At 39.9% G+C, this 27,487-nt stretch overlaps 5 protein-coding genes across 5 annotated transcripts in view; 3 read left to right on the plus strand and 2 right to left on the minus strand. All coding sequences in view use genetic code 11, as the record gives it.

Annotated features, from left to right (window-relative positions):
- EGR_01500 (tropomyosin) overlaps nt 1-4,935 on the plus strand; it is a gene marked incomplete at both ends in the record, with an annotated part of 5,195 nt that extends 260 nt beyond the window's left edge. Inside the window, 9 exons of the mRNA XM_024490749.1 lie at nt 574-641; nt 1,146-1,469; nt 1,730-1,912; nt 2,506-2,607; nt 2,792-2,902; nt 3,038-3,178; nt 3,541-3,626; nt 4,028-4,209; nt 4,799-4,935. Coding sequence (XP_024354614.1) covers nt 574-641; nt 1,146-1,469; nt 1,730-1,912; nt 2,506-2,607; nt 2,792-2,902; nt 3,038-3,178; nt 3,541-3,626; nt 4,028-4,209; nt 4,799-4,935 — 1,334 coding nt within the window. The remainder of the gene's footprint in view (nt 1-573; nt 642-1,145; nt 1,470-1,729; nt 1,913-2,505; nt 2,608-2,791; nt 2,903-3,037; nt 3,179-3,540; nt 3,627-4,027; nt 4,210-4,798) is intronic.
- A 1,703-nt stretch (nt 4,936-6,638) lies between these two features.
- Nucleotides 6,639-9,068, minus strand: EGR_01501 (E3 ubiquitin-protein ligase RNF8; the record flags this gene model as incomplete). The annotated part of the gene is made up of 5 exons (XM_024490750.1): nt 6,639-6,689; nt 7,004-7,150; nt 7,533-7,850; nt 8,391-8,664; nt 9,019-9,068. 5 exons carry the CDS (start codon nt 9,066-9,068, stop codon nt 6,639-6,641), a joined length of 840 nt encoding a protein of 279 aa, XP_024354615.1.
- Nucleotides 9,069-11,340: 2,272 nt separating this feature from the next.
- On the plus strand, nt 11,341-16,581 carry EGR_01502 (6-phosphogluconate dehydrogenase, decarboxylating; the record flags this gene model as incomplete). Its single annotated transcript, XM_024490751.1, has 13 exons — nt 11,341-11,354; nt 11,607-11,682; nt 11,719-11,898; nt 12,182-12,366; nt 12,703-12,802; nt 13,572-13,706; nt 13,893-14,018; nt 15,060-15,123; nt 15,295-15,449; nt 15,847-15,980; nt 16,105-16,204; nt 16,275-16,397; nt 16,462-16,581. 13 exons carry the CDS (start codon nt 11,341-11,343, stop codon nt 16,579-16,581), a joined length of 1,512 nt encoding a protein of 503 aa, XP_024354616.1.
- Nucleotides 16,582-16,913: 332 nt separating this feature from the next.
- On the minus strand, nt 16,914-18,014 carry EGR_01503 (Transcription initiation factor IIA subunit 2; the record flags this gene model as incomplete). Its single annotated transcript, XM_024490752.1, has 3 exons — nt 16,914-17,087; nt 17,287-17,457; nt 17,955-18,014. 3 exons carry the CDS (start codon nt 18,012-18,014, stop codon nt 16,914-16,916), a joined length of 405 nt encoding a protein of 134 aa, XP_024354617.1.
- A 964-nt stretch (nt 18,015-18,978) lies between these two features.
- EGR_01504 (Multidrug and toxin extrusion protein) overlaps nt 18,979-27,487 on the plus strand; it is a gene marked incomplete at both ends in the record, with an annotated part of 29,704 nt that continues 21,195 nt past the window's right edge. The window contains 13 exons of the mRNA XM_024490753.1: nt 18,979-18,987; nt 20,403-20,504; nt 20,826-20,894; nt 21,193-21,241; nt 21,644-21,743; nt 22,103-22,145; nt 22,747-22,886; nt 23,364-23,461; nt 23,972-24,088; nt 25,061-25,128; nt 25,876-25,984; nt 26,268-26,343; nt 27,037-27,106. Of these exons, the coding sequence (XP_024354618.1) occupies nt 18,979-18,987; nt 20,403-20,504; nt 20,826-20,894; nt 21,193-21,241; nt 21,644-21,743; nt 22,103-22,145; nt 22,747-22,886; nt 23,364-23,461; nt 23,972-24,088; nt 25,061-25,128; nt 25,876-25,984; nt 26,268-26,343; nt 27,037-27,106 (1,050 nt within the window). The remainder of the gene's footprint in view (nt 18,988-20,402; nt 20,505-20,825; nt 20,895-21,192; nt 21,242-21,643; nt 21,744-22,102; nt 22,146-22,746; nt 22,887-23,363; nt 23,462-23,971; nt 24,089-25,060; nt 25,129-25,875; nt 25,985-26,267; nt 26,344-27,036; nt 27,107-27,487) is intronic.

A 27,487-nucleotide genomic window follows, 5' to 3' on the forward strand; every position in this document is an offset into this window, starting at 1 on the left:
TGCCTCATAAAAGTGGAATTCGCATGATCGTGTTTCATTGGAAAGGGATAGCAGATTTAAGCGGCAATTCTTTCAATGAATAAGTATTTACAAGGGGCTTTCTGTGGCTGTTTACTTTATAAGGCAACGGCTTTAGCTAATTTTGTGGATATTTTTTAGCGAAGGTGCAAGCCCTTAAGATGTAAAAATTTAAACCATTAAAAATGAAGCCAAACTACTGTAAGGATAAGAGACTCTTCCCCCTGGAACGACTGTATATACTCCTACTAGAAGTTACCGGAAACCATCGTCTATAAAAAAAACCAATTATTGGTGTACCAAAGCCACTACAAGACAAGAAATTCTAGAACTGCATTTAGTTTGCAAAGAAAATGATCTAAGAACGGAGACCTTGATGGCATCGGATGATACTTTTGGAACAAACCGTAGTTATTTTATATTTCAACGTACAGCCACATTTGATTCAGTATATATTTGAATATCAAATCATAAATTAGGCTTCAATTTAGAAGTGCAGGTAATTTTAACATTTGTTCACTTAGGTTGTGGCATTTTTTTTGTTTTATTTTTTAGGGTTACCTAATGTTGACTCCAGTGCTGAGGATAAATTGGTGTCTTCTGGTTGCACCTTCAGGCGCTGCGTATTGTTTGATTTTTAGTTTTTTGGTGTGGTTTATGCCTAGTGCACGATTGTATCTCCTTCCCATTTAGAGTACAGTGTATTATGATTTTCCGAGCTCGCGGATACCATGCCTCTAGTCCACGTCCCTCTGCAATGTTATTTTTTCGGAAACGGGGGACTTGTCATTCATGGTGGGATATGCCCGGACTAGGCGAGATTTTTCTAACAGTTTTCACCACGATAAAGTGGCAGATTAAGTTGTCACTGTTTCTTGCGCCTTATTCATCTAGTAGCGACCTCGGAATTGTTTCCCTACTTTCTTAATCTGTTAACCGTCGTTAGTTTGTAAAGTAATACTTAGGAAATTATCTGTTTCATAGATGCCGTTTCGTTTAATTATTTGTGTATACTACTACCTAAGTGATAATATGAATATCTCGTGAAGCCCTTTTCTAGCCTCGGTGTTTTGATCATGTTTTAGTGGGAATAGTCCACTGAATCTCTGTTTTGTTTTATGCTACAGGATCTCCAACAGGAATATCACGCGCTGAAGATGCGCCTAGATATGATGAAGAAGATGGAATTGGAATACCTCGAGGAGATAGAGGAGCTTAAAAGCATGGTTGACAGTTTGACGCATCAGTTGGAAGAGCGGCGCCATGATCCCCACCCAGAAAGCGCAGTTAATCTCACGCTTGACGCTAACAAGTCCACAGTTGAAATTGTTCAGCAGATCGACCAATTACAATCTGAGCTGGAACTCAGCGAAAAGAAAGTCACAGATTTGGAATCGCAAAATGCTCTTCTTCGAGAACGCATTGATATTTTGGAACTTACGAAAGAAAGTGTACGTTAGGTATTATTTTGGTGGTTATTTAATATTTAGTGGTGAATCATACATAATTTAGTTTAGAAGGCATCAGTTTGCTGTAATTAATGCCCATGTGAACTAATTTATCAACGTACCGCAGTGCGCATTTGTGCATTCCAGATCTTTTGTTTAGTTTTCTCCCATGCTAGCCATCTTTACCTGTGGATGTCACTTTAAATACCATTATTTTAGGTTGTTTTCCACCCCGAATTTCTCAAGTACGCTTTTATTTTCAGACTACTCTTAACACTACTGTTGAAAATACTACAAATGAGCTCATTTCAGAAATTGATAGCCTTAAGACACGGCTGCTTTCTGAAGTATCCGAGAAAGACAGAATGCATATTTTGCTTGGAGAAAAAGAACAGGATTTGGCTGCCGCTAAATTTCAAATAAATGAATTACAACTCACCGTTAAGGTTGGTTCATTTGCACTTGCATCTAATACTCCATTTTGATTTGTCAGTTACCGTTTTCTCAGGAGTCCATGTGTCTAAAATTCATTAAAAGTGGTTCTTCAAATCTAAAATTCCTGTGTCAACGGATAATTGTTTTGCATCGTCCTATTTGCTTTCAGCCACACTTCACTCGTAGAAAGATGCAGAAGTGGAGTTCGCCTTCTTTCGTAGCCTTAATTTGTCTATTGGTTGTTTCTTTTTACGTAAACATCATTACAATTATCCTCTTGCAGGTTTATAGTGCGTAAATTCCGCGATAGGATGAGCCACAAGTTACTTTGACATGAATGCATTCGAACTTATCTCCGTTATTGAAACGGTCTATTTACTCCTACTTAAATGCTGCTAACAGCCTGTTTTTGTCAACTAAAATTTACCTAATGAGGATGTAACTTGTTATAGCCCGTTATTTTGGCATGTCTCCTAAGGCTCAGAAAAAAATTGGCTAATCAAACTGATGAGGTTTGAGTTGATAAGTCTATTACTAGGTTTTAATGTATGGGATTAGTTGTTCCAGTGTTACCTTCATTTAACTTGCATAAACCGTATTTCAGAACCTGCGAGAAGAAATGTGTGACCTCAATACAGAATTGGAAGGTCTTAGGTTGCAGGCTGGCTCAATCAGTAATTCAAGGGGAAACTCACTTTTCTCCGAGGTAAGTTATTTACTAACATAGATGTTGAGGATCCGAGTAACAGGTCTTGCTTATGAAAAAGATTTGATTTTAATCAGATTCAACTATTTTATTCAAGTTTCGTTGCAGGAAATGAAACGGTTGGGGCTGTGTGGGAGTTAATTATACAACCTTGACTTTTTGTCTTTCGTTCTATTCTTACAAGATTGAGGACCGTCGGCGTCGAGCTGAACTTTTAGTTAAGAAACAACAGATAATCATAGACGAACTCAAAAATGAGCTAAACTCTGTCCAATGCGAATCCCGGAAGAAAATTGTAAGTCATCGTAAAGTACGATTATTGCTATACAGAGGCGTTGCTTTTAATTGGTTTACTGTCCCTCATGTATTTGTGCAATATTCCGTCACCCAATTGTCACCACAACCTTGGGTAGTGCTGTTTTTCGTGTAGTTGCAACTCCAGCGGGAGATCGAGTCCAATATAACCAAAGCGGACTCTGCACTGATCACTCAGCTCTACGCTGAAGTTGACCGTTTAAAAAAGGAAGTCTCGCGCCTCGAATCAATTCAAAATACAGGTCGTGATCAGCATGTAGGTACCTCGCTTATTTCTCTTGCATTGTTGGCCTCATCAGTTTACCATAACATTACATTACTCAGGGCTAAATAATAAAAGAATAAAATAATGAGATCACTTTCAATAGTGTGCTGATTATTCTTCCGCCAAGAAGATCTCAGTTGCCTCTTCGTTGAATTGTTGAAAGGATTTTATTCGTTAGGCCACGAACATCGCGAGACATTGCGTACTTTTGTGTTAAATGTGTTATGCGTGGATCTGGACGGTGATGTAGCGTTTGTTCGAAAATGGAAACAAATGGAAATTTATGTGGGCCATGGAAGGTTTTAAAGGAAACTAAAAACACGGGTGTTTCGGTTTATTATCCTTTGTTTCAGTTGACAGACCTTCGAGAAGCTGATCGGATGTCAACTGCATTCAGGCCGGATAATTCCAGTCACCACAATCTCATCAAAGCCCTAGAGTGGGTTTGGCACCAACTTTCCCACATTCTTCTAAAATCGAGCGTATTTATACTTTAGCTAAACCTACCAGTATGGTGTGTTAGGGGCACGTTTGAATAGACATTAGTGTGATTTTATTAGCTCTTGACTACGAAGTTTTCGTCTAGTGTTAAATATTTTTTGAGTGGATTTATGTTCCAAAAACGTGTCTTAGTAAGACTTGTATTATCAAGCACTAGGTCTATCAATTCATGAATAAGTTAAGTTTCCTAAAATGTTTTCCACCTGACATCCAATGTCAAAATCGGATCACTTAGTCTACGCAGATTGTGCTTTTTGATTTTACTCTTCCTGGCTAGACATTAGTGACAACCACCACATAGACTTTTACCTCTGAGTTCTTACTTTCCCCACTGTGTAGAGAAAGACTTTTGGATTATAAATGCAATGCGGAGAAGACGAAACAGGAGTTGGCTTCTTTGCGAGAACGGTTCATGAAGGAGACACACATTCGTTATGACTTGAGTCGAGAACTTGCTCAACAACGCGCAGTAGCCCAACGCTTGTCTCAAGAACTTCAGTTACTTCATATCGCAAACAAAGGTATTTGAATAGTGCATACTGATTGTCGCAGAAAATTTAATTTGAAACACCTCCAGGGTTTTCATTGCCCTATCCATCTCTGTACCATTAAGTGTTGATTTCCTAGATGCGCTGCTTAGGTTTCGTTGCCTTGATTGTACTCTGAAGCCTTGCTAACCCTATATGATAGCAGGTAATGGCAATGGTGAATGTCAACTGCGTTTCCAAAGATGTCGGCAGCTTTAAGGTGTGTGGTGCGATAAATAAACATTTTAACGGGACATTCGTCAGAGCATGCATCTTTTTGTCGTGAAAAAGTGGTTCACCAAGATTCAGGATGTTCGTGTGTTCGAATTTGCGGTGGACTCTTATTGCTTCGTCACTAGAGAGACATAAACATGTTAAAGCTATTATTGTAAATATTGAAGATTTTGCAGGGAATTTAGTAGGGGTACAATGTTTCTCATCGATTGTGTGCAGTTATTGCCAATGGCGTAATCGTATGTTGTCTGTCGTCAATGAAATTGAATGAAGTTCCCTTTCTAAAAGCTTTTCTTGTTAAGAATTGAATTTTCTTCTATAAAATTCTAATGATTAACCTTATTGATAGAAAACACGGAGAATTCGAAAGTCTTTCATGAGGATGGAGACACCGATTCAACAGAATTGTTGGGCAATGTGGAACAGGGTAATCCCTCCCTTGGACCTTCCGATCTGCAGGAGAAGGTTGAATGCAACCATTCGTGATTCAGAATATCTATGTTCACTACTATCTGAACGTCTTCTGCATTGATAACTATTCTTGAACTCAGCCATGAAGAAGTTTACCATTTTGATAAGTTTGTTATGGGAGCCTGTTGAAAAACTTGTCCTCAACCGGCGCAGTAGAAGCCATCCATTTCCAAGATTTTCTATCTATTGGGACAAATACCAATAGGGCATGGACGACAGACGAAGCCAACGTTACTATCTCATAAAATGTATGCTTATCCTCTTTCATCTGATGGCTTTAAATCTAATCGTGTCATCTCCATTGGAATTGACTTCAGTCATAGTATCATATTGCTTTCGTTTCGAAATTTTAGTGAAGCCTATGCAGGGAATTCAAGAGAGGGAGAGTGCATTTACACGTAGAGTATTAAAGGTGAATGCAAAGTGCTAAGTATCCCACCAAACGTCTCCGCTGGCCAATTATTTCCTTAACTGTGCCAGCATTGAGCCTTTCAAGATGTATTCATGTCAAAATTGTTTGGGGATTATTTATAGTCGCGTGTTTGAGTTGGTAAAATAAGTGCTTAAAGATTGATATTCATTAATTATCTTGGCAATAGAGTCAATGCCTGTATTGTATAGCATTGCAAGCATGGACTTCTTCCGCCTTTTTGAGGTAGCTTATTTAAAGTAATCAAAGGCAACAATTTGCGGCGCAGGAGTCATTATCGAGCAAACGAAATTGTCACAGAGCCGATTTTACTTTGAAATCACCGTGAGAAGACATCTTCAATTTGACGGAGTATGCAAACCACAAGGCTTCGGCGTTAACAAGTTGATTATCTTAATCATTCAACTACTTGGAGTGAACCCCGAAATTCCGTATGATGTAGACACCATATGTCATCAAAAGATTTAAGTGTGAATTAAGCAGTCAGAGGTATTTGGCAGCTCAATTGTGGTAAAACACGAATTTGAAGCGTGATGATAGGCCTGCTGCAAAATATTGGCAACGGAACAGAGCTGCAGACGTCAGTGATGCCCATTCGGCCATTTCAACGCGTGAAATGTGCCCGAGTTTTATTGAACCGATCTCCATGTGGTTTGCTGTAGTCTTTGTGCAGAAACATGCCAATTAACTATGGGGCAGGGCTACTTAATACTAACTTTTGTTCAGCTTAGCAGTTGACTTTAAACTAAAATCGGATTTTGTAAACTGGTGCACACACGATGGGCTTTAACAACGCAGCAGCCCACTAGGGGAAGTCACCAACCGATAACAGAATCACGCACCACCTAGGTACGTCGAGTGCTAATCTCAGCCTCCTCAATTCGTTCGTGCCAAATACCTCATTCCACTTTGTAAGGTGTCATACCGTGTCTGTGCGAACCTAGCGTGTGCATCGCGGTACTTTACGCGCGTTAGTGCGACTCATCCACTTTTATTTCGCTTTGCATTATTACATTGTAACCTGTTTAATTAAACAAATTTATAGAACACAAGTACACCTAATTGGGTTCACCCTGATAAATTAGAGATCTCACTTGACTGTGTCCTCGAAATACGGAACTTGAAGATCATCTCATGAAGACAGTTTACGCGAGCATTTAGTGCTGGGCCGCAATGTACTTCCCAATAGAATCCGCGTACAATTTGAATAATTGTAAAGAGGTTTATTTAAATGAAATCAAAAAGGTTAAAGTGGAGTCGGGACGCTTGGCAACAATCCCGAAGTAAATTACGTTTCTATTTTCTTAAGCATGTCTGTTTCTTCGATAACGTTGGCAATCTAAAAGGATAAAAAAGAGGCATTTAAATGCAGTTGGGTCTTACCAGCACCTGGTTAAGCACAGGCAAGTCTTCTGTTAAAGGGTAACGATTCACACCTTCGTAAAACAGCACGGCAGTCATTTTATTAACACATGCAATTCACCCGCATTTGAACTAATAAAGCGAAAATGTATGTGCCACACCTCATCACGGAATAAGATTACAAATGAAAATAACCTCAACTATTACTATCATATGCGTACCAATATAAACACTTACTATACCTCAGAATCAAAATTGCACCTAGAGGAGAAGCATCTGAAAATCGCTTACAAATTTGTACGCCGGGTTTATTCTTAGATTTCTCAACGATATTTCACTTTGACTAGAGTTGCCACTTTTTTCGCGCGATTGAAATTCCTCAATATCTTTTTGAAGTTGAGTTATTTCCTTGTCCAATTGGACTAGTTCCTTTAAATCCTATAAAACGAAAAGTACGCAAATTCGTCCAGTCTTCTGCAATGGCATTAAACGGCTCATCTCTAGGTATGTTCATGCAGAATCCAAACACCCTTGCGGTTCAAGCTATTGCGAATATTAGAAATGCCCAAAAGGTGACAAATCCAGCTTCGAATGAGTTAAGTGAGCAGTAGTCGCAGCGCTTGTTGCTACACTCACTCCATAGGGTTAGCACCAAAATGGTGACCCACTTTCGATGCACATAGTTTCATTATTTATAATTGGCGTAGTTAAGCTATAGTTTATCAATCGTACATATATCCTGCATTCCAGCGATACTCGGTCATGAAAAGCGCAGATGACAACTATTTGCGACTATCATTAGTAAGAAAATATCACCTACCCCCTTTTCAATAATTTCCGTGGACGCTGTAGAAAACGTCTCTATCCTCGCTATGAGGGAATCGATGTCCTCGATTTGAGCATTTAGATTGGGATTCGACATCTGTTCCACTTTATTCAGCATCGCTAAGCTTTTCTCACGCAAGTTATATATCTGCGTAACGAGCAGTTCGTGAGCTGCCCGCAATTCTCTAATAAGATTCTCCTTGGCACTACTAGCCTCGGACATTAATATTACAATTGATTCATTATGCTTTTCTAATTCCGGCGTTGTTACACTTATCAATTCGTCACATAACCGACGAACTTCCTCCCGAACCTAAAACACAAGAAATGCAGAATCACTGTAAAGTCAAAACTCGCTGGAGTCAAATTTCAACCGGATTTCAACATGACTGGTAAAGACAAGAAGTCGGCGTTTTGACTAAATACAACCCACGATATTTGTGTCGTTGCGTAGTGTCTTAAACTAAGCACAAATAGACGAGACGGCCCGAAAAAAAACGGAAGAATCAGAAGGTAACTGCTATAATAACAGAAATCGAATGCAAAATGCTATTGTACTTTAAAATAAAAGGTCTGAGGCACATAAAAGGGTTGTATGGTGCCAGGTTTGTGTGAGTTCAATCACAGAAAAACGCTCCTTGATGAGTACTCATTTATTAACACGTACAAAGTATTTTGGTGGTACTTGAAGCTTCGACAGTACTAATGCCTACCAATACACAATGATAATAAAGCTATGAAATGATAAATATATGAACGGAAAAGATGCAGATGGATCAATGTCTGATAGAGAATGAAGAAAAGTAGATCCATCAAACACACTTGTTATCGTATTTACAGTAATAAGATGTACCTGGGCGGTATGCTTCGTCTGGCAATTGGAACAAATAGACCTAGAGCAGTGATCGCATTTGGCAAGAACTGCCGACAATCTACAATCGCCACAGAAGCTGCTGGAATCAGTTTGTGCACTGGCTACAATATCATCAAGTGTAAATGATTTCTTCAAATCCGCAAGAGAACATGATAGACGACAAATAGGACATTCCGCCCTCTTACGTAGCCAATCGGTTATACACTTTCGGCAAAAAGTGTGCATACAGGGTAGTGCACAGGGATCATCAAACCTAGAAAGTATAAACAAACGCAGAAATTACAGGATGTAACTGCATCAAGTAAAACTTCGTCACCACATTGACAGGGGAAAAATACACATTTTGTGAAGAAAGAAGCCAATTAAGTGGTACCTGGACAATATCATTCACTGAAAGCAACAAAGACAGCTCCTGTATCATAAGATTTTACGTAGGAAGACAAAATACCATACCAATCGACCGAAATTTTTAGGGAAACTGTAGGAGACCTATGAAATCTGGTGATATTTGACAGTATGTTTCTTACATAAATGCCGTTCATTGGATTGAATCAATAAAAAAAAGATAGTACTAACATGACACATTCGCAAAAAGCTCCAATACTACCTCGAACTACAAATGGAACAGTCCAACAAATCCGGCGATACGTAGGCCATCGAACACGACTAGAAGCCGCTAGAATTCTTGGGTAATTTAAAGGAATGAAACAACCAACTAAACATAAGATAAACTTCTAGTCAAAAATGCTTTACCAAACTTGTATTCACACTTATCTTTTTGCAAAATGCATCCAAAGGTCTTCATTTCATTTCAGTTATTTTTTTAAAGTCAATACCTGACAAACCTGCCCCACCTCATCAAACGATTTTAGCAATTGTGGGTTTCTGATAATCCTTTGCACCTTAATGTCGGGTTATCCGGTTTAGCTGCACGACTTATTGCGCGTACCATGCATTCCTAGCAAGTTGCGCTTTCCCCGAATGTGTTGACCTTCTCCCCGCGACCATTGCCTTCCATCCATTTCTTTCATTAACCACTGCTTATAAGTCCTTAGGTGAGAATCAAAGGTCGTAGTCAACTTGGTAGTATTACAGCTAATGCCGTAATGCGTACTTACTACCTTCCCAGCTTTTTCACCCGTGGAAAGTAAGCGGTTTTCCTAATCTCCTATGCTCCCTCCATTTCCATACCTCCGCATGTGTCCATCCCCACTATCCGTGAGCTGCTTGCACGCTGAACAATGTGAAATCATACTACTGAATAAATCAATCCACATTCATGCTCAAGCTCGCAATAGTACCACCCTGCCATTATTCAGGGGTTTATCCGGATGAATTTTGACGTCCTCAAGACGAACTCTCCAGGCCTTTGTTTCCCCAAAAGCTGCAAGCAACGCAACCCGCCGACGTGCTTCCTGCGGATTCGTCGTCGAAATACGCGGTCTGGTCGCCCTTGTACCAACTCATCTTCACCACAGCAGATATCCCCACAGTAATGCGCGCCGAAAGAAACACCAGTAAAGGGGACTTCCCCCGAATACACGGCCTAATCAAGACCAACCACGGATCATAGATCCAGGAAGCCCATCCCATGCCGTCGATCAACCACTTCATCCCGTGGATCCAACTTGAGCAATGATTACGAAAGGCGCACACTAGGAGACAATGTTTGCGAACAAATCTATTTTTGTCTTTCCAATAGTGGCTGACAGTACTTAACTGTACTCTAAGGAGAATAATCCTGCACGCTGAAAAGGTTGCAAGAAGGTAAATGCATTCTTGGTTACATATAAAGTCAATAACGGTTAGAGGGGTGCAAGCGATATGATTAAAGCACAAATTGAATTAAACTACGAATTCACCTCCATTCACGAAAGCTGTGAGGTCGTCCTTCACTAAGCCCCACTTCGAGAGATACCTTCGACATTCGCACAAATTTTGCCCCCACAAAACAGTCTGTCGACATATCTTGACCCAAACGGGCTGTCCGGGGGTGAGGAGAAGGGGAAATTCCTGTGAGTCTGCGTTGAAGTTAGACCTTTGGTGATATTTCTCCAGTTTCTGACAATACCCACCGAAGCAAAACAGGCGACTAAAGTTGCCGAGCAAAGAGCACTGAATACCTGCAGGAGCAATTTTGCGGTGCAATTCTTCCACAACTTTTCAACAATTTCCCCGAAAATCTATTTTGCTGAACTTCTACGACTGTTTCAACGGTATTTATTGGTGGTATAGGCCCGTCTCCTACATCTCGACGGCTTATTTTCCGCTTTTTAAATCGATCCTCCTCCTCATCATCATCTCGATCAACTTCATCCATGTAATCCTCGTCTAGTTTTAGATAATATCAGGCAATCTCACACTCACACAGCCTCACTGCTCCCAATCCCAGAACAAAAAGAAAGACGACCTTCTCATTCATTTTTGCACAGCGATTAAACGCTGCGTGTACCAACACCCACAGCAAAACCGTACCGCCAAACTGCATAGCCCGCCACCACAGATTAGACAGAGAAAGAACGCTAATAAGCACAACTAAAGTTACATTGTTTCATTCAATTTGGCCTGTATTTTGACAAAAATTCAACCACTCAGGTTTAAAAGCTTCAGTGCCTTTCAAATATAAATACGCTTTAATTTGCAGGTTCGCAAATCAACTTTACCTTGCATAACACCAGTATCTAAGCACGAACGAAGGAATTGGCTATTGCTTTGTGCTTCCGCCGTCTCCATTCTATACCTAATGTAAAATTATCCGCAGTGCCACCTCTCCTGCTGTTTCCTTTCGTTCAGAGGTATATTTTTTTGATGCCGTAAATGCTTGCTAAAAATAGTGTTAGTTAATGCATGTGTGCATATGCGGTTCTTTATGTATTTATTTGGGTGGTTTAAATGAGTCGCATTTGACACCAGTTTTGTTGCTCTGCCTATGTCGTGCTCTGGGTGGGTCTTCAGCAGTGCTGGCTCAAATTACCGTGTTGCCTGGCGTGGTTTATTAATTACAATCTCACTCTGATGTTGTTTGCTGTTGTTGATCTCCAATAGGCTTCAGCTGTCTCCTTTTTTGCCAATTTAAGTGCTTTTCTTGCATTGAATATATGTGTTTCGTTCGTTCTTTCCATTTCTTTGTGCTCACAAATCCATGCTTTTAGTCACTGATATCTCATTTACGATTTTAATGATCTATTTTTGCAGATGCGATATTGGACTGATTGGCCTGGCCGTTATGGGCCAAAACCTAGTTTTAAATATGCTCGATCACGGTTTTAAGGTAATTTGACTCATACTCTACAGTTGTATTTCGGAGGTTTGCGTTTTTAACCGCACTGTATCCAAAGTCGATGAATTCGTCTGTCGTGAAAGTAAGCGGAAAAATTTGTGCGGTGCGAGGACCGCTGCTGAACTGGTCGCCAGTCTTGCCAAGCCGAGAAAGATAATTATTCTTGTGAAAGCTGGTCAAGCGGTTGATGACTTCATTGAAATATTGGTAAATTACTTGGGCATCTACAATATGTTTGTTGAAATATTTACGTTAAGAAACCATTTAGATTTCATCGTAGCTAGTTGGAGTTTTTACAAATCGAGCATTAAGTGTTAATAAGTGTTAGCGCTCATTCGTCGATTATTTATTGCTTTTAGCCGCATTTGATTTGTACCTTACGTTTTAGTACTAGTAACGGTAACGCGACCTTTTGTTGATTCATTATGTAAGTCGCTTGTAACGGTAACCATATTCCTATGGTTAATTTTGTGTTTATATTTCTTTTGAGATCCCCCTCTTAGAGCCAGGTGACATCATAATTGATGGTGGGAACTCGGCCTTCGCAGATACTGATAGGCGGTGTCATTATCTTAAATCGAATGGCTTGCTTTTTGTCGGTTCGGGAGTAAGTGGAGGTGAAGAGGGTGCGCGCACCGGGCCCAGTCTCATGCCTGGGGGACATGCTGAGGCGTGGTAAGTTCGCGGTGTCTTCGACACGAATATCTGTGTAACTGAATTCATAGTACTTGGACTCACTCACGTTAAGCCTTTTCCATGAAGCAAAAAAAACAACTGGCATGACTTACTTCCCTTGACATTTTTTTGGTAATGTTTGGTCATGATGCTAAGCGTTTGAAGGGAAATTGGTGGTGAACTCGCTATTTTTAACGCATGTTAGGGCTTTCCAACATTGAATGCATAAACAAAGCACTTACGAGTACCATTGTTTACGGCACACCATTTTCAATGAGAATTTATTGGATACCACGGTTATTGTTTTTAAACTGCGATTGTCCGTTCTAATTTTAGGCCTCACATCAAAAACATCTTCCAATCGATTTCTGCGAAAACCCCAACAGGCGAACCTTGTTGTGATTGGGCAAGTTTATGCTTAAAAAGTCTCACTTGTGTTAAAAATACTCTTTGCTCATGCACTTCCGTGTATCAAACATTTGTCTACTTTTATAATAATACCAGATGACGAAAATCACCGTTGTTGATAGTGCTAACAAGGATGCAAATCGGAACAAAACTTCTTTTGTAAAATCACACTACAGCATCGGTCATTGGTACGTATAGCTTTAAAGTGGGTGCAAAAATGGGAAGCCGGTGTTGTATCTGGAATACACCTTTTGCCTAGTTTTGGGAATCTCGAAGTGACCTATCTTAACATTGCCTTTTTCGATGTGCTTGGAATAGAACGTATCAATGAAAGGTGGGGTCGCTATGTTCTCAGTATTGCTTGCTACGGAACATATAGCTAGTTAGTTTTACCATGAAGAAAATATAATGGGATTTGATACCAACCATTGAATCTTTGCAACTTGATGTAGCACGAAATTCCGACTGGAATCCTATGTTCTACCGGCACCTGAAGGAGAATGACTGCTAAGAAATCGTTTTGCCACCGGAAGGTGTGCAGCCACAGTATCAATCAAATTATTACTGATTGAAAGGGGCTCTTGATTAATTCCGCGTCCTCCGTTTATTTCCGCTTTCGTCCCTCTAGGTGTTACAAATTAAGCTTACAGAGGTCTTTTCATAGGTGATTTGTGAAGTTTTTGGTTATCATTTTTTAATATAACTAAGCTTTTAATGTGACAGTGGAAAGTGACGTTGCGTGACATAATTCCTGAATTGACTCCCTTTAACTCCCTTCTCGTTCATGTTTCGTGTAGGTCGGAAGTGGTGGATCCGGCCACTTCGTGAAAATGGTCCACAATGGTATTGAATACGGCGATATGCAATTGATTTCGGAGGCTTATTTTCTTCTCACAAAGTACCTTTGCCTCACAGCTGCTGAAGCCGCAGAGGTTGGTAAACACCTGTATCATGTCTACACGATTTTCCAACAACCTTTCGTACAATAGTTCAATTTCAGTTTACGTTCCCATCTTTACTACCTGCTCATAGGTTCGCCTTGTTCTTATGTCCTGACATCTAAACTTGTATTTTAATGCCTGAAACCTGCTAACCATACGCGATTTTGTCAATCTCAGGTTTTCGATAAATGGAACGAAGGAGAACTTGAGTCTTACCTTATTCAGATAACTCGAGATATTTTGGCCTTTAATGACGAATCTGGCACCCCACTTTTGGAAAAAATTCGTGATGTTTCCGGTCAGGTAAAGTATTCAGTTTTTCAGCTAATGAGAGTTTATGTCTCTATTTTTTTTCCTAGAAGTTGTAAACAGATTTTCAATTTAATTAATAGCCTACAGTTGTAGCTCGTAAACGCTTTAGAACCGAGCAAGGGTGTGTTTGAGTGGCTTATTGACCGCCTTGAACATTATTGAGTTCTTTCCATCAGGTTATTCTCTTACCAGACCTAACGCTGAGGCCCCATCTTACGTACCTTAACGTGAAAACATTCTCGTATCCTTCACTAAGTACCTTTTAATAAAATACTGACTTTAAATAGCAGTGCCCTGCACGCAACTGTGTTTGGTCGATACCGGTGCGGGAGTGGTGGTAGAGTGGGCACCTGAAGGCCACTGTTGCACCATGCGCAACATGCTCTTACTCGTTATCCAATCACAACCCTGGGTTAAGCTACTGATTACTTGACGCCTAGCTGACTATTATTAGAACTATTTACTGCTTTTACATTGGTAAGGTCGATTTTCATCCACGCCATCTGCACACACTGACTGTAATCTTTGCTTTCGAAATTTTGAACTATCGTTTTCCCGGCAGACCTTATGATATACCAGGGATAGATTTAGCTGAACCAATTCCTTTTTTACAAAAGCACACCTTTATCAGCCCCTTCTGACATTTCCTTGAGGTCTATGCTTTATGTAAGACCATGCCCACTTTTATTTATCGTTTTGATCAGTTATGCGTGGATAATCGTACCTTTTGTTAGGGCCCACCGTCGTATCATTGGCTGCTGAGATTCACTCTGGAGGTTTTTGTTCGAAGCCAGGTTTACCCCCAACAGATTTTGTCAAGAAGTTCCACCACTTGAGGTCATTTTCATCATGGACTAGATCGATTCAGCTAGGCTTGACGAGGATTTTTGAGATTTTTATCCGCTTTTATATTTAATTCGTTTTCAAATAGGGCCTTGACGCCCAGAAGCAAAAGTAGGGTCTATGCAGTTTCTCACGTGCTTTAATACCGGTAACTTATCAGGATGTCAACTGTACTGTTTCTGAATTCAGAAAGGCACTGGAAAGTGGACCACAATCTGCGGTCTTGAGCGAGGATGTCCTATTACCCTCATTGGTGAGCTGAAAACGTTCATGCAGCATACACCTTAATGTAAATACTGCAACCGACCTTGGTAATTCCCTATAGTGGCTATTTTCATATACACGACTAATTCTTATAACCAATGCTAAATTTACAATTATGCCATTTTTATATTTTCCTATTTTGGAGTTTTATTTTATTCAGCTGAGTCGGTTTTCTCAAGAAGTCTTTCTTCGATGAAAAAAGAGCGAATAGAGGCATCTAGGATTTTATCTGGTCCGCCTCTTGTGCTGGAGAGTGACAAATATGGCAAGACTCAACTTGAGGAAAAGGGGGAGGAAGTGGAACTTATTCGACGGGTGCGTTCTTGTGGGCTTTTTAAGAAATTACTCATTCTGAAGGCTGTTTAGTCACCCCCCTCCCCCAACAACGTAGAACTCTAATGCTTCTATCACTCTACTTCTATGTGCATAATAGAATCGTAAATAAAACCCATTCGGGTAACTGTCCGAAACGCATGGAAAGTTTCCTTTTTACAGGCCAAAGCTTGGTCTTACAACGCTGGCACGTTTTGAGCAATGGACAGGGCCAAATGAGCTCCTACTTTGCCTGATTTCCATTCGAAATCCTTGATCTGTTGCACTTAAGGTTTTTACCTTGAAAGTTGTGCTCGTACACGGAATGGAGTGCACATTTGGCTTGTTTTTAGTGTATTTTTACTGCATCCTACCTAAATTTTACAAAAAAAATATTTAGGCATTGTACGCATCAAAGATTGTCTCGTATGCTCAAGGATTTATGTTATTACAAAAAGCTCGTGAAGAATTCGGTTGGGATTTGAATTTGGGGGCCATAGCTCTCATGTGGCGCGGTGGTTGCATTATTCGAAGGTACGCGCTTCACTTGTTCTTGTACTTATAATGCATTCGGAGTACACATGATTTTGTGAAATCCCAAAGCCTATTTTAGGTCTTTTGGTCTCCATTAACGCCAGTGAGAATTCTTTATTTGTAGCCGCTTCCTTGGCGATATCAAGGAGGCTTATGCTCGAAATCCCGGCCTTACTAACCTTCTCCTCGACCCCTTCTTCAGAAACGCTATTGATCATTGCCAAGTAAGGGTATACTTTTATTACCAAAAAAGATCAAATCTGTGGCCTATTATCTGTAATCGTTTTACTAAAGGAGTCCTGGCGCTCTGTTGTCTGTATGAGTGTGAAGGCCGGGATCCCCGTGCCGGGTTTTAGTTCGGCACTTGCCTTTTTTGATGCATTCCGATCTGCGAGACTGCCTTCAAATTTAATACAGGTAATTGTCGTACGAAAACCCTTACTTATCGTTGCCAATTCTGTTATTGTTTTGCTAATTATAGGCTCAACGAGACTACTTCGGAGCACATTTATACGAACTAGAAGCATCCCCAGGCACATGGCACCACACTGACTGGACGGGTGGTGGCGGCAAAACCACGTCCTCAACGTATCAAGCCTAATGCTCTAAAGGCACTTGACAGCCAGAATCGCCAATTGATCCGATTTCTTCCTAGGCGTTAGATAGGAGTGTTCATCCAATTTCTGAGACTACAACACTGCAAATTCAATTCTCTGAGCTGACCATTCTATTTCCGGATTGAATAAAATTGATTCCTCTTTTGGATGAAGTAGTATTTCATAAATTCTACTTTTTAGTACATGGGGGCAGCACTTTTACGAGCTTGGGCACTTCTCGTGCTGTGCAGGGCTACCTGTGCATATTTAAATAGAGGATGAAGCAGAGTCAAGGTACGTATGTAAATACACGTGGGTACATCAGTGCGAGATGTGGCTACAATACGTCCTCATCCGATCGGTCCTCGTCGACATTGCCCGAATCGGCGTCGCCATGTTGCGCTGGCCCAGAGTAACCGGAACCAACACGACTTGCGTTGGCGGTCGTCTTCTGTGATCCCTGAGCAGGCGCACTTTTGGAGTGCTTTCCTTCACAAGCAACGATTTTCATCTAGAGGAATGAAAAAAAAAAATGATGATGGTGGATGAAGGCAGACTTGTCAACTCCTCTGAGCATTTATCAGCCATGAGCTCTGAGGAGCTTTCGCAATCAAATTGTCGTGGTGTGGTGGTATTTCTGTTGCGCGACGCTCAACCATATTGACTTGTTACATTGGCGTTTACCAACGAAGAGACTCATCAGGTCATACCTTGTCGACATGCATGGCCCCGGAACCGTCTTTAATTTCTACATTATTCAGCACGAGTGTCCAAACGTTATCGCAGTTCCTATAGGCGTTCAGGTAGCCTTGAAGATTCAGTCTCGCCTTTACTTGGGTCGATAGCGCTGTGCAGATGCACTGGTCGAACTTTTTCATGATCTAGATGAAATATTCTAAGGGTATATCACATGCCTTCATAGCAGTTTGTGGTTTTAATAGACTATGATCGAGCATCTCGTCTAAGGACTCCCGTAACGTATTGCCAAGGGTGGTTCCTCGGTACATCTCATGGTAATCATCAGACATGCTAGAAAATCCGCTCTGAAAGGTAAAGCCAAAGCATTTAATCAACTTGAGCCTCCACGGTATACGTATCACTTAATCACAATATTCCGCGCCAATACCAAGAACAAGTTGGACACATAGTTCTGAATTTAAACAACAATGTACATGGTGATAAATGTGCACATGGAGTATAAGTGAGTCAAATCGAGAAAGTAGCAATTCGGCGAAACTGAATAAACAGCACTTGCCTCAAACCATTCGTGGTGAAACAAACATATATTGAACCGCCTAACTTATACCCGAATCGGCCATAAAAGATAAATTAAAGAGCTACCTAAGGACCTTTCAAGCCACAATGTCGATCAAGTTACTTCACAAATTTTGCACAGTCCACCTTTCGTGTCGTCAATCGCGAGTTTGATTGGTTCCATTGGGCATTCAAACTATTTGCCCCTTTTCACTCCACTAAACAAACACTAATAACTCGTAAAATTAGCGTGGAAATTTGTATTAAAAAAATGCACATTTTGTAAAGGTGAGGAAAAAATCTGTACATCTACCAGGTTACTGGGTACCCATGCAAGTGCTATCAGTAAGTATATAATCTGCATTTCTTTATTATATCCAGAAATTCCACAGTTAATTTTATCCTTCACTTGATTTATTATTAGGCTAATTACGTTTGCAGTCCAGGGACGGATCCGTAGGGGAACGAGTAAAGTGGCCACCGAATTCCCATCAAAATTGTTGACTTTCCCATTCTACCCTCCTGTAGCGTCCCGAGACTCCCTTTAAGTGAAAAAAGGCACAGTACTCGGTCAGAACACATGTTCAGCGCGGAGGCGTCCAGGCTATTGGCATGGCTCAAAAGGCCAGCCCACCCACCCAGTACAAGGGGGGGCTAATTCAAAGTACAGAAGTGGCGCCTCACCAGAACCGAGGGATAAACCACTATCGTATTACATAGCCTCCCTCCTCTTTTGAGCTTCGTCCCCGACGCTCTCGCAGGTCAACCTCTCGCATCAGCCATTACAACGTAGTCGGTGCAGTAAAGAAACACCCACGAGCCAATCGTGCCAGTCACCAAATTAGCGCGCAACTGAGGAGATACTTGACCTCAACGTCACTGATCCCTCTTGGCAGCTTGACTGGATCTGGGGTTTCGTCCGGTTTAGGGATTTCATTCAGGATGGGGAACTGCGCCGGCCATCATGCGTGTCCATAGATAGATGCAGGAACACTGGCCTAAAAGCAGATTTGAATAAGGGAATACAAGATTTAAAACAAGTCCATGGGGGATGGTAGGGGAAATCCGTAACGAAACTTCCAGATGTTTCACGGCTAGTGTCGCTACAGTTGTTAATAGCTTTTCTGCAGAACACGGGACTGGGAGAGATGTCGAAGGTAGACGTCAACATCAACCCTTCTGTTAGGGGTCATCACCATTCTCCCATCCGTAGCATATGTACTTCTTCCGCTCTACTAAGGCTTATTCTTACAAAGTCGCCTTTATTTGTGCCCGCAAAGGTGGTTTGACCATTGAGAAATATACCTAGGATAATCTTTTTACAATACTATTAGGTTTGAGTGCAGATATTGGCAAGATTTGCAAAATCAAGGCAAAATAAATGCTTTGAGAGCTCTCTAAAATTAAAATATAATTCGCTGAAACTTTAGTCGCTCAGGTGGGCCCTTATGCCACCGCAGAATATGCTTCAGCACTGCTGCTTTCATCTATAGATGGATAATAGCAAATTTGTTAATTTATTATGCAGGTTATCGGTTTTTTACTTTTCAACTCGAATATTACTATATCACGCAGTATCAAATACGTATGTCCTACTTGGTTGCTCTAGTATTTTCGAAGATTTACTTATATTAGTACAAGCAATTGACTGTCGATTTATTTAAAAAGTTTGTACGTTTTACACTTTCCAAAATATCTTTTGACCGGACTACTGCGTATTTTTTGTCTATGTCACTGCAGACTTTTTAACTTTCCAATTCGGAGGCATGGGCCAGGCGCGTTTGTTAAAAGTGAAGTGGTACTTATGGAAGCATCGGCACATACCTGACGTATCCGTCTTTACCATTGTTTCTTAGGATTACCTTTCTTCAAATCTGCATTATGTTTATAGAAATTTTTTCAGATGCTTGCTACTGATTTCCACTGCCTTTACGTGGCTAGTTTGATTGTTCGCGTTATCGTAGTTCGATTTCTTTTAGCCGGTTTCGTTAGCTTCTTAGAAACTCACATTTTATTATTTTTAAGTATTTCATGTGCCTTTTAGCTGTCTTGTTCTGGTCATTTTATCCCTATCACCTTGTATTTTTTGCCCCATCTCTCTTCGTCTATAAGCCAGTCACTTACTTCACTTTATCGAAAAGTTAGCTCTCGTCTTGGCAGAGCTTTAGTCCCCTCCTGCTTATATTTATTTTTAGACGCCAATCTATGCATATGCCATCAATCTCTCACAGCTATTTTGAGGAATTACGTAGTCTGATAACGCTGGCTTGCCCTTTGGTAAGATAATCGGTTTCGTATAGTCGTCGTTTCATTTGATTCGAGGTTGTGGCGTTCCATTTTCTTTATTTTTTAATAATAAAGGTACAAATAGCTAATACGTTGGTTCTGTTGCTCATCGCATAAATCCTTCTCTGAGAATTTCCATAGCAAACTTCAGCTTTCACACATGACAGATAATATATCTATGGTAATTTTTATTCTTGTGCATTTTTCGTTTTTATGCAGTATCCACAAAAAATTGTGTGCAAATTCAGTTTACTTTTGTTTTTCATCTGCTTTTGTCTCTCTTTAGATGCTGACGCAATTCCTCCGGTTTATTTGTCCATTCTTAAGTATAATAATTTGTGGGCACTTCAGTCGAGAGGAACTTGATGCGGCCTCTTTAGCCAGCAGTGTAAGCGTATTGTACGTGCACGGGTTATATGTAAATTCCGAATGCTCGAATTTGTGTTGTCAACATGGCCCTCATAATCTGCACCGCTAATACTATTATTTTCATTTTCACGTGCAGCTAAAAGTTCCTTTCAACGACTTAGTCATCTAGAATAAAATAGGTACTGAATGATGCAAGTGGAAATGCATATCACTTCAGGACGTGTTTGTCCCCTCAGTTCCTATCCCACATCGTCAAATCGGAGAGTGTTAATTTCTATTGCTAATTTTAAAGTACTTTATGAGATTTATGATGATATTTGGTGCTTTTACGTCCAATTAGGTTATCAACGTGCTTGGTCTTTGCATGGATATGGGATTTTCAACGGCTTCGGAAACCCTCTTCAGTCAGGTTCGTTTATCGATTTAAAACTGGTATTTAAGGCTGACTTGCCTGAATCGGCTTCCCACTCCATACACTTGCTTGATAGGCAATCATTCGTTTTTAAAATGGCAGATAATGTAACAAAGAATATGCCTATCTGGCTTTTTTTCACTCACTGCGTTAGGATCAAGCTTTCATAGTTAGTGATGCTTAGCTCCGTAATCACCTGATTTGTTGGACTCCGGTGAACAATAAGCATCGTTTTCTCCATTCGCTTTTCTTTATTACATTTTACGAGTTCTGTCACTTACGTATTTTCATCCAGACTTTTGGCAGTTCTAAGCGAAAATTGATGGGTATCATCTTACAACGAGGTACGCTTTCCTCCTGTCTTACTTCCCCCCTATCGATAAAATTCTGACCGAATAATTTAATGTAATGTTTGCGTTCGTTGTCATGGTTCCTCCAGTAGTATGTTTTGATTAGGCTTCAAAGGCTTTTTCCTGAAAAAGTTGCGTAAAGGGGGACTTCGTATATAAACGCAGTTACTGACCTCCGTTAGTCATCAGTTCTGTTGAAAAAAATGCTATTTATCTACCTTTCTCGCTGATGAACATGTTTCATTGTCAGATTTTGTTTAAAGTATTGAATCGTAGATTAATGAGCCATGTTCAAATAACTGTTTTTATTGCACTATAATTACAATTTTGGAAATGGTAGATAGCGCCTAGAATGCCCATATTTTGTTTAAGCAACTTTCAGACACATCTCTTTAGCTTTGGTCATAATGACGCTGATATTCACCACGCTGGCATGCGTTCACGTCAATATTGAGGGTTTGCTACTGGTGGCTGGGCAGGATCCTCTCATATCATCGTAAGAATTTTTTCTTGTCTTATTTCTGCGGGCATTTGGTCGTCTGTATGGGGCTAGCTGTACTGTATACCACTCTTCGCTCAAACTGATACCAAATTTTAGCAAATTTTAGCAAATATGTTACGTAAGCGGTTCTGAGTAGCCTGCTTAAAGCTGTAAGTTTTCGTCTTCTCAGCTGGGGGTCTAATTTCTCGTTGTTATTGAGAAATACGTCCAATCTCTGAAAGCTCGGAAAATATCAAGTATGATTGAAATTTAGGCCTAAAATATAAATGTAAAAATTGAGAGAAGGCAACGAAACATTTGTAAGTTAAAATCGGAATATTAAATGGTGTCAGGTGGTATTTTGTCTACTTTAGGCTGGCTGCTGAATACATTCTGTTCTTTCTTCCTGGACTCTATGTAAGTCTTGAATTGTTCATATACAAGTTAGTTGCGATGCATTGCAAGGCCATTTGTAGCTGTTAAGCTTCTTTTCGTTGTGACCTCAAAGGCTGCAAAAGTTTAAAAGCATTTAGGTGGAAATTGCACGCAACATGCGTTGTGTGTGCGCGTGCACACGTTATCCAACCAACAGAAATTAATGTACGAAATTCTCAAAACTGATGTTGTTTTGCTTGGTTTGTGGTTGCTTTGTTGTGCGCTTTTCTCCTCGTGTGAGGCAAGTACTTATACGACCAATCAATTGTTAATATCTTCTCTTGACTTTACCGAACTTTGCTACTTCTCCAATTACTATCGTTGCAACTTTTTGTCACTGAAACGGGTTTTGCTTTCGCATAAGAGTCTATATTACATTCGGTAAATTTGAATTGTAGTTCATACGAATTTGAATCCCGATACAACCTAATGCAAATAGTTTCCTCTAGTTTTTTCTACTTCTATCGTAAACAGCGCTTATGGAAGTTTCCGACAGTGCGTAGTAAAGTTGAGCACTCGTTTATTTCTCTTACGACAACAGAGTTTTAAGACTATTTCTTGAACTCACAATTTATCTTTTTAGTGTGACTTCTTATTCATGACTCTCTCGCGGTACTTGACCAGCCAAAACCTTGTGCGACCCATGATGATCGCTGCCTGCGCGGGAACAGTCTTCACTGTTTTAACTCAACCAGCGGTTTACAGATTAGGTCTTGGTCTCAGGTGAGCATTAATTTGTACTATTTGCTGTCTTGATGCAACTCGAATCCCACATTATTTGCAAACAGACGTCATTTCAAGGCCCACTAGCTTTCATTTGTATAAAGTCTTTTGGTGGGCGTAGGGTTTCGGGCTTAGATTAAGTTAACTCATCTTACTATAATTTCATCATCAGAAGCTTCTCTTTTCTGAATGTAACAAAGCTACCTTCTTTTCTCGAATCTGCAACAATCACGGACTTTGCTCACGCGAAGATTCAATAGCCTTTTCATATGAATCTTCTTCAGTTTTGTCTAGTACTTTTTTCCCCATTTCCTGAGATTTCCTAATTCGCGATTACTATTTAAATAAACTATCTTAAGGTATTTTTGCATCCATTAACCGTTGAGACTACTTTTTAAGGTGATACGTTAAACACCCCAGTATGCGATACCTGTTTTTGCTGACATTATCGTATGAAACACTTGTACGTCTTTTTAGGGCCTCTGCGTGCTTTCTTTCGCTTTCGTTTGCGGTAATGCTCTCATGCGAAGTTCTATACATCTTCGTATATCGCGTGTATTCCGAAACTTGGGCTGGTAAGCTCGAAAATTAGACGGTTTTTTGTTATTTCAGGTTGGCTTTAATGATTCTCTGAACTCATGCATTTACATTCACAGATGTGCACTTTTAATCCCAGAAAAGTTGAGCTTCTAAATAACGTTAAGTTTGTATACCTTTGTAATCCACTGTGATTAACTGTTCGAGCAGTGATGGGTAACTATATCCTCCAGAATACAGACTTTTCATGAATAGTTCCAGAGTTTTGCTGAGCATAGGTTGCATTTTCTATTCACAATCCCTCTGTGTTCACGATGCGTCCTCTGATAATGGTAAATGCATTAAGCCTTATTCCAAAATCATACCAATCTTGCCAAAATGTCTGATATTCTCTGCTTTTTTTGGGTACTTTGAAGTGCCATTCAAAGCCTGCAATGTTTCCTAATTCGACAATGACTTAGAAGTTGTGTTTATTGTGCACCTCTGCATCTTATTCGGTCTCACTTGACGGATCGAGGAATTCTCCTCTGCTCTTATTCATTTTACAGGCTGGGATTTTGCTGCGGCAATGTCCGAATGGGGCATATTCTTCAAACTTGGCATCCCGGGTATTTTGATGATAGGGTTTGAGGAATGGTGCCTTGAACTTAGCACCTTTATCGCAGGTAAGCTTCATCTAGGCAGCCACCGCGGTCATTTTCTCACTTGTGTGTGGATATTTTTAATGATTAATGGGAGAACTGGGTCGAGTCATTTTGTTCGGTACTTGAAAACTTACTTTTTATTTCCTAGCTGATTTCGAAAGAAGCTCATTTTTTGCCGTTCATTTTAAGCTTTGATGGATTCTTCTGGATGGGAGCCAGAAAGGTGTTACTTATATATCATGTTTTGTTGGACAAAATCACTCCTGAAGCGTCGAAGGCGTTAGATAGCCAACAGCTAGTGCTACTATTTATCTACAAAAAATGCCTCAGTTACTTGATGTGAGTTCATCCTAGCTTACTAATGAGACTTGCTATAGATTTTCCCAGCCACGATTAGCATTCATCAGCTTTATTTATCTTAGTGAATAATTCCGGTAGGGTATTTGTCACATCTGACTACTTCCTGATAATTGTCAATTCTTGAAATTCCCATATTTGTTGTAAATTTCCCTTTGCGCAATAGCTTAAATCTACTTGAGTTTCTTTTGGAATTCCACTTATTCTGCGTTTTAATCTAGCTAAAAATCCAAATTCGTTAAAATATGCTACCAACGGATGCATTAATGGTATTCTCTGTTCTTCGGATCCGATTATTAATCTCACTCAGAGAGCTTGATTTAACGCTTCATTGCATTACCTTAACTCCTGCTAACTGGCTTTACTTGTGACTTTGTTAATGGGATATTTTCAGCGGTCTTCTCAGTTTTACCTTTTTTGTTCCATTTGGGTCCTAAAAATCTCTTGTGTGTTTAAGGCAAGTGAGATTACAAAGTGTTGTCGCTTCTTGATTGGAACCCCTGGAAGTGACTAGTTCCGTTCACTTTTGGGGTATCTTTGGCGGTAGTGCAATAACATCTCAAATGAATGGGAAACACGTGATCACATTATTGAAACATTTCTGAAATAATCATTATCCAGATTTCTTTGTTCTAGGAACAATCAGTGATGCTGTGTTAGGTGCTCAAGCAATCGTTTTTCAAATCCAGTCATTCATTTATATGGTAAGAAGTTTCTCAATTAAAAGCCTACTTCGAAATGCTCCTTTTGTAGCTAAGATCCTCCTTTATGTATTAATCTGTGTTTTGTTCGTTCTGATAGAGTTTACCTATTGATTCACTCCAGTCCTCATTATTTGATGGGTTTATTTACAAACTATGATTTCCATCCATTATCACTCTGAAATTACTAAATGTTACTGTTTTCGCCTCAAGTTCACTTCTCTGCATTCTCGGGTGTGCATATCTGGGAGAAACGTCTCTTTAAAATACGAAATAGATAGCCATCTTAATATTCACCAGTGAAATTGGTCGGTATGTCATTGTTATGTGCTATTGAAAAAATATGACTAAAACCATGGGTTGCCGTTAGTTGATTCTCTAGCAAGCCTTGACGTTTTTCACAAATCAGTGATTCATTTATTTAGCAAATTGACGAGGAATTGAACCAAGTGCTTGAAGCTCACATGTGTGGATTTTTTAATCCCGGTTTTTATTTCAATCCACTTAATATTAGTGTCACTGCTACCTTATAAAATGTTACTTTTTGGTATGATACAGCCTACGATGGCATACTTTCTTCGTTTATATAACTTGGCGAAATTACACTCCTTTATTGAGTAGTGTGGTGCAAATTTATTTACGTTATTTGTGTATGCACCGATCTAACTCGTAATGAAGTAACATAATACCGAAAATACTTCTATATAGCCAAACTTAACGTTTTTTGCCGCCTCAAATATCTTCTTTTAGGTTCCTTTGGGTGTTTGCACTGCAGTGAATGTGAGAGTTGGACAGGGATTGGGCGCCTTTGATCCACAGAGGGCGAAACACACGTACATGACCGCCCTCTTCTCAGTATGTAAGCCTTCTTCATTGCTCCTACTCTACCATCAGAATAATCGGGCCTGTTTTAGAGTCCGTGTAGTCTCTCGAGATTCTACGGTAGTAGCATCTTTCAAGCTTCAGCCGATCATTCCATTGCTTCAATTTTACCCCGAGCGCTGTACCTATCGTTTACCTATTCCCTGGCAGTCCAGTGTTTTTTTCCGTATAATCAAACTACTTTCCTTCCAATTCGCCACCTTATCTCATTATTGTTATTTCTCAGTTCAATGTAAATTTACTGTGTTCTTCTTTGGTAGTTGGGATAGTCGTTACAACCGCCGTTCCTGTCGTCTTGTTACGGCACAAAATACCATACCTCTTTACGACAGACAAGTGAGTTATCGTGCGCTTGCCAAATACATTCATGCATCTTAATGTTTTACTCTAATCATGTTTTATATTCTATTTCAATTCTCATTAACAACCTTGTTGAAACGGCTTAACATCAAATGATTCACACTTCGGCGGTTTCTTCCAACAGTGATTTCACAGCTTGCAAAGACGTGTTTTTTGTCCATCTACGCGCTTAGCTCTATTGAAAAGAAATGTTCCTTTTGTGTGTCTTAAAACATTTAATTTACTGCCACATTTGCTCCAGTTTGCCAAGCAAAATTACTGCAACCATTTTTGTGATTGGTCCGCTTCTGAGTGTTGGAGTAACAACAACTAGCTGATGATTTGTAATAAATGTTTTCACTTAGAAGTTTGATCATGAGCATGTTGGAGATTTTTTCATGAATTTAACTCATTCAGTCAACGCCATTATTTTCATTTGCAATTTTAGCATATTTTAAATATTAAGGTATTTTTAAGAGGAACACTCGGTACGTGGATGGGGTGAATAGTTATTGCTCGAGCACATGCAACTGGAAGTATTTGATGCCACGTGCTGCAACGCCGCGATACTCTTCACATTCTAGGAGTGTGATTTGGATGTTATCTTTTCAAACTTATTAAGTTTGACTTGCTTTTATTTCGACTTACTTTGCGTTTATTTATTTCTAAAAAACTTATTTTGCGTTTCAGAGAAGTAATCGAGGAGGCTGTAAAACTATTTCCCATGCTTCTTATCTTCCAGTTCTGTGAGGGCCTGGGCGTAAGTTACCTATACGTGCGTGTTTAAATGTGACGTAGCATTGTCTGCGAACCGACAACTTTAGCAGCATTGCTATTTATTCCCTCTATCTCATCTACCTCTATTAAATGAAGTACCTCGTATGGCGTGGTTAATAGTTCCCCATACTTGCATTTTATATCACCAGCTTGCCCGCTAATCATTTCATTGAACGCCTTATTCACGAGTAATTGTAAATTATTATCAGTAGTCGTTATTCTCGTTTGCATTGCTTTTGTTTTCATTTTTCCCTGCTCTTTAAGGTGTTCGAATTATGTTACTTTGCTCATAGTCACCTTTGCCTCCATTTTTGAGTTACTGAACGGTGCTTGCTTCGCCGATATTCCTGTTAGTCCTGCTTCT

The sequence above is a fragment of the Echinococcus granulosus genome, assembly GCF_000524195.1.
Source record: "Echinococcus granulosus chromosome Unknown EG_S00006, whole genome shotgun sequence".
Classification (NCBI taxonomy): Eukaryota; Metazoa; Platyhelminthes; class Cestoda; order Cyclophyllidea; family Taeniidae; genus Echinococcus; species Echinococcus granulosus.